General features: G+C 35.9%; 1 protein-coding gene across 1 annotated transcript in view; it reads right to left on the reverse strand.

The window, feature by feature from the left end:
- Positions 1–1,496, reverse strand: part of LOC117960947 (tubulin alpha-1B chain-like) — a 4,108-nt gene extending 2,612 nt beyond the window's left edge. The window contains exon 1 of the mRNA XM_034899271.1: positions 1,405–1,496. Within this exon, the coding sequence (XP_034755162.1) occupies positions 1,405–1,407 (3 nt within the window). The 5' untranslated portion in view covers positions 1,408–1,496. The remainder of the gene's footprint in view (positions 1–1,404) is intronic.
- Positions 1,497–6,788: the final 5,292 nt, after the last annotated feature.

Genomic DNA, 6,788 nt, shown 5'->3' on the forward strand with positions numbered 1-6,788 from the left:
CATTCACGCTGTGGAAAGAAAAGAACAAGGTTATTTACCAGTATGCAATATTTTAGGCATGTGATACTTGAAGAAAAATACATTCAGAAAAGGCTACAAAGCAGCTCGATTGGTTTGGGTTAGGCATTGACCTTGACTAGTAAAGGTTAGGTTAGCCAATTGGTCAGGGGACAGGACCTAACAAATCGGGTTAGGTTACCTTGCGTAAACATGAATGCTACTGAAGGGAAAAGAAACAAAGGAGGCTGATAAAATTACAAAAAAAAAGACGCTGAAAAACAAATTTATAGGAATTAAATATATGAATAAATGTTCCACTGGAGAAGGGTGAAGCCAAATCCATTATTAAATCTGAAAATATACAAAGATGGCAAAATGAATGTGAGGCAGAGTTTAATGGTAAACACTACCATAAAAAAGCATTAGAATGTGACTGTGTAAAAGGGTAACTTTGCTGAGTCTTAACAGAAGGGAAGTAGTGGTTTACACCGGACTTAGATTAGATCACACATGATTGAATGCTACCTTACAAACACAAGAAAATGGAACTGGCTTATGCATAGAATACCAAGACCTAGAAGATGTCAAACATTTCCTTTTTGGTAAGACGTTTATTGATAATAGAATAAACTGGCAGGAATTGGAAAGAGAGAACTCAATACATGATATACTTGAAGATAAGGGTGAGACGTAAAGGTTTATTTTTCTCAATAATATTGGGAATGACTTAATAATACTGGCAAATATAGTTTTTTTTTTATCAATTCAAGCCTAGACTCTGTGAAGTTGGTATACACACTACTGTACAGGTGGCGGTATAATACAAAGGTAGTAATCTCCCGAAAAAAGAAGACGCTATCGATGGGCGGGCTTTCCTAGAAGTTCCGTCTCTTGCGTTTCTTTAACTCATAGAAGAGCTCTTTAACAGTCTATGATTAACAGAAGAGCATAGATAGTTAAACAAGAGTTGCGTGGGTCCATTATAACGCAGTCAGTGTATTTAACCTTAGTCTGTTGTTAACGTTTAGCAAGCTAGCTAGCTATTCCTACCGGGTCAGTGTGCACACGGCACAGACAGGAAAACACAAATAATAATTTAAAAACGCTGTCTATTCCATTTAAAAATAAAACACCAACAAGTTATCTACACGTTTTATAAAAATAACAATTACAGGTAAAACGTAACATTAACATTAAACACAAACCGTCGCTAACGTTAACTGCTCTTCCCATCAAACTTTTCTACTGGACTTATTATGACTTAGCGTTAGCTAGCTAGCTAACGGTTAAGCTGAACGTTTGGCAATTAGTTTGCTAGCTAATATTGATGCCGATAAATAGTTAGCTTAAAATTATATTAAAAATGTCGACTGTGAGCCTGGTTACATCAAAAAGAAAACTTACCATTTTAACTGACACTGCTCAACAGCGATTAAAATAAAACTAGAAATGAATTGAAGAGGGGGATTTTGAATTTAACGTCTCACAGATCTGCGTCGAGTGTTGTCGCTAGGCGTGGCTTCGCCGTTACGAGGGCGAAGGAGAAGCTAAATCTGATTAGTCGAGAAAAGAGCTCTATTCCTATTGGTTAAACAAAAACAGTCGTCTTCATCGTTGGTGTTGCTGATCAAATTTTCATTAGGCTTGCTCGAGAAGAGCCAGGTCTGCGCAGAATCGATCACCGACGATCGGTGCCCGTTGCATGCCGGTTAGATTTTTTATTTATTTTTTATTAACAAAGAACCTTTACAATGCCAGTGTATAATTCAAATGTCAAAACCAGAGTTGCTCATACAGAGAAAAAAGTATATTTAGATAAAAATAAATAAGAATAAAAAAAGAAAAATGTGGTGCAAATAAAGTCAAATGTATCACCGATACATGAAACATTTATCAAAAACAAATCCAGTCTTAATTACCTTTTGGTTTTTAATGCCTCTTATGGTGTTGTTGTATTGTTGCAGTTCTTGAAAGAAACGTTCAAAGCATAGACCGTTAAAATAAGGGTCTATGGTTCAAAGCATGGTTTGGAGTCCGCCCATTTCTTCTTGTGAATGTGGAATTTTCCGAATAACAAGAGTAATTGAATAAAATAAACAACATATTTATCCGTCTCACTGTCTTCAAAGCAAATCAGAATATCTTTATCTTTAAATTGAATTGATCGCCCAGTGTTCCGTCTGATAAAATGTTGAACATCAATCCAAAATATTTTAGTATATATACAATGAAAGAACAAATGACAGATTGTTTCTTCTTCTAGTTCACAGAAAGCACAAGAATATTCAATATCAAGTTTGAATCTCTTTAGTGTCCCTTTTGCTGGATATATTTCATGCAGAATTTTATAAGAAACCTCTCTTACTTTATTATTAAGAAAAAATTTGTCTCCAATTAACCAGATCTTCTGCCAGTTCATTTCTCCTACATACATCTTACCAAGACAATACCATTATCAACCCATCTTCCATAATACAGGTAAAGTTATGCTTGTAAATTAATATCCAGGCCAGAAAAGCTTGTTTATGAAAAATGTATATCTTCACAGGTAATCTATCAATTTTATAATCACAAGAGAACAGAAATTTGAGTCCACCAACTAAACCAAATACATATTTAGGGAAAGTATTCCAAATACAGTCCTTTTCTTTAATCAAATTAGTTAACCATTTCACCTTGAAAGTATTATTTAAGGTTTCAAAACTTAAAACTTCTAAACCACTATGTCTTCTAATGTTGCACAGGATGTCTTTTCTTAGATAATGGCATCTGTTCCTCAAAATAAAGTTGAGTAAGATTTTATCTAATTTTTGGGATATTTCGGAAGGGACGTTCAATGATAATGATACTTAGACAGATCTGGATATTCCTTCAGCTTTAGATAACAAAACTCTACCATTCAACGACAGATCTCTCATCAACCATGTATTGAATTTTTTCTTTATTTGTTCAGTTATAGGACTAAAATGTAGGTTAATGCGACGTTTTTCATTCTTATCAATGATAGCACCCAGGTGTGTAATCGAATGTTTCACAGGGATTCCTTCTACTTCGGATATGTCACAATCCTTAAGTGGTAGTAAAACAGGTTTACTCAAATTTAGTCTTAAACCTGGTACATACCTGATACCTACCTTTTTTAATATGTATAGCCATAATTTGTGTAACAAGGAGGAATAAGAATGGGCTAAGCGGACAACCTTGTCTTATGCCCCAACCAATATCAAAACTAGGAGTTGTACCATGAGCTAACTTAATTGAACCGTTGCAGCCCTTATGTAGCGTTTTGACAGCTTTCCAAATTTGGTTACCAAATCCAAGAAACTCAATAACTTTAAACATAAGTCGGTGACTTATGGTATCAAATGCCTTGTAAAAATCTACAAACAAAATAAAGCTATTGTCCAATATATATTCATCATATTCTATGATGTCCAATACTAATCGTGTGTTATTACAAATATTTCTTCCTGGCATAAATCCTGAGTGTTCTTCATCAATAATATCATCCAATCCTGATTTCAATCTTTTAGCAAAGACCAATGCGAATATCTTAGCATCATTATTTAACAAACTAATTGGTCTCCAATTCTCAATACTCAGTTTATCTTTTTTTTGGTTTAGGTATCAATTTAATAATCCCTTGTCAAAGAGTTGAAGGCAGTTCCCCTTTTCCTATGGCTTCTCCAAACATTGCAACTAGAAAAGGTCCTAATGACTTATTAAATACTTTATAAAATTCACTTATCAGACCATCATTCCCAGGAGCTTTGTTTTCTTTAAGACAGTCAATGCATTTTTGTACCTCTGTTAAACTAATTTTCTGGTCGCAAATTGATTTAAAACTGTCATCCACGCATTTCATGTTCCTTCGCATATCTTCCAGAAACCTATCCATATCTCTTTCATTTTCACATTCGGCTGTATAGAAATCAGCGACATATTTTGAAATACCCTTAACATCTTCGCATATTAGATTATTAATTTTAAGTTTACACAGAGAAGACAACTCAAAGTTTCTCTTTTCCAAATTGAAAAAGTATTTAGAGCATGTTTCACCTTGTTCCAGCCACTTCCTCCTAGACCTTATAAAGGCAGACCTGTCCTTCTCCTTGTACATTTAGTCCAGTTCCATTTGTAAAGATGATAGCTTAATTACTTCTTCTCCGGATAAACTTATTTTCTCTGATAATGTTATCAGTTCCGTAATTATTTGAGACTCTCTTTCTTTCTTTGCTTTAGCAATTTATTTCCCAAAAGATAAGTCGAAATTTCTGATTTCAAATTTCATTAATTCCCAATAATTTCCAAAATTATTGATTAATTTTGCTTGAGTCCAATATCTATCAATTATTGTTTGGATTTCTTTTTTAAATTCTTTATTTTGTAAAAGTAATTTATTTAATTTCCATTAATCTTTGTTAAGGTTGTGTCTACCCATCCCAATATTGATATTAATTGTTACAGCCTTATGATCTGTAAAAACTGTGGGTTCTATCAACACTGACTCCACCTTATTCTCCAAGTCTGATGAGACCAACCAGAAGTCTGTACGGACTGTTGAGATCTATCCTTATTATTCCAAGTATATATTTTTTGGTTTGGGTGTTTATGTCGCCAGATATCAATTAGGTCCAATCGACTGCATATATTTCCTAATTCATTAGTTGCTCTGTCTTTGGGTGGCCATCTATCCATACTTTCATCCATTACTATATTAAAGTCTCCTCCCCATAAAACTCTAGCTGAAGGGAATACCATTAAGAGATCATTCGTTTTACATTCTACTAATAAAAAAATAGCTGTATTAGATATTAACCAAAACAAACAGATTGGTCAATTTCTACAAGTAGAATGATCCACCTACCATCTTTATCTGTTAGGTACTTGATGACATGACCCTTGAACCTTCCCTGCAGTATAGCGACCCCTGCTGACCTATTACTGCCAAATGAAAACCACACATCTCTTCCCCATTGACTCCTCCAAAATGTCGCATCTGCTTCTGAAGCATGAGTTTCTTGGATAAAATAAAAATCGGCACCTTTACTCTGGCAATATAAGAATACACATTTTCTCTTCAATTTATTCCTAAAACCCCTGGCATTGACAGATAAAACAGAAACAGACATTTGAGAACACAAACAAAAAAGGAACTACTCTCTCTAGACTTAAACTTTTTTGGTTAATCGCAGGAATTACTGCACGAATGTTGAATATTGGTTGCCTTAACAGAACAATATTGGCTACTCCATCATGACCAAGTCCAACCTAGAATATTCAAGATTACAAAGGAGTAGGTTATTTTATTGACACATACCTCCGTTCCCTTATTTAAATTCTAGGTCAGTCAATTTTAATCTTTTTTTCCGTTAATAAACGCCTTATTTCCCACGAAGTAGGCCTTGTCTCCTCTCTTCCTTGCGGCCTCCACTGCAGACCATAGACGACTGGAGGTGTCTCGGTCAGCTGCGGTCAGATCTTCTTTGAAGTGGAGCCGGTTGTTCTTCAGGTAGCCGTTCTTCTTGGATCCCCTCCACAAAGCATCCCTGGCTGTTTTGGACATGAACTTGATAATTAATGGTCGTATTAGTTGATTGGACCCTCCGTCTTAGGGTCTGCCAATTCTGTGGACAAAATCTATTGCAGAAATTACCTTCTCGGCCTCAGTGTCAGGTAGCACTGCTCGACAGATGTCTCGGACTCTTGTTTGAATGTCATCCACTTTTTCAGGAACACCGTGAAGACGGAGGTTATGGCGTCGGCTGTAACGGTCGATCTCGTTGATTTTTAGTTCCATGTCAGTAACTTTTTTTCTGAAGCTGCTCACAGGTTTCTTTAAGAGCCACGTTCTGTCTTCTCAGGTCCAAAACTTAAACAAAAGTCCAGAGACTTTTTAAGACCGTCAATTTTAACTGTGTTGTAGTGGACAGCCTTCTCGTTTTTGTCTTCTCTTTCATTTATCTTCTCAATGACAACTGTAATAATTGTCTTCTGCAGCTCAGAGAGCGACGGTTCTTAGTCAGTTTGGCCGGGATGTGTTTTCTCTCTTGAAGTGACGTTACCGTTACCTCTTGTCTTCTTAGGTTGGTGTTTCACAGGTGTAGCAGAATTGCAATCTTTCCCATGTCCCGCCTGACAAGCATTCGAGTGAATTTCGCTAATGTTTCGTTTTTCTTTATTAATTACAACCTCCATATCTTCCAGTCGCGGGAGTTCATCTTTCTCCAAGTTATCCATCGCTAGCATGTGGTAACGTTAGCTTTAGCTTACCGCTAGAAACCGATAGCTCCACCTCTCGTAGTTTCAGATTCACACGTAAAAAGTATGCAGTGCACCAACGTGAAATGTCCATTTGCTTCTTCAAATACAAATATAACTTTTTTAGGCAACGAAATGAAATCACATCAATACTGTGCGCAGTAATTCCCACATTATTTGCTAGCCTCGCAATGTATGACTTTTCATGTTGCCATCTTGAGTCGACTCCTGCAGAAGATGAAAACTAGCATACCACGTTGGACAAACGTGACCAAAATGTTGAAAGAACATTGAACTACATTTCCCACAATTCAAGCGGGGCTAAAGGCAGATTACCGCTATTGTAGGAGTTTGAGCAGTTTAAACAAAAACACCATCGTGCTATGGGAGTGAGAGACGCTACCGTGTCTACTACTCCTATTTAAAAATGGGATCTAAAATCTTTACCAAAATGATATAATAGTTTAACCACTGCCGACATTCAATTTAGTTTGGCATGAGATTCTTCTGAGACATTTCACACTGAG

The sequence above is a fragment of the Etheostoma cragini genome, chromosome 17 (assembly GCF_013103735.1).
Source record: "Etheostoma cragini isolate CJK2018 chromosome 17, CSU_Ecrag_1.0, whole genome shotgun sequence".
Classification (NCBI taxonomy): Eukaryota; Metazoa; Chordata; class Actinopteri; order Perciformes; family Percidae; genus Etheostoma; species Etheostoma cragini.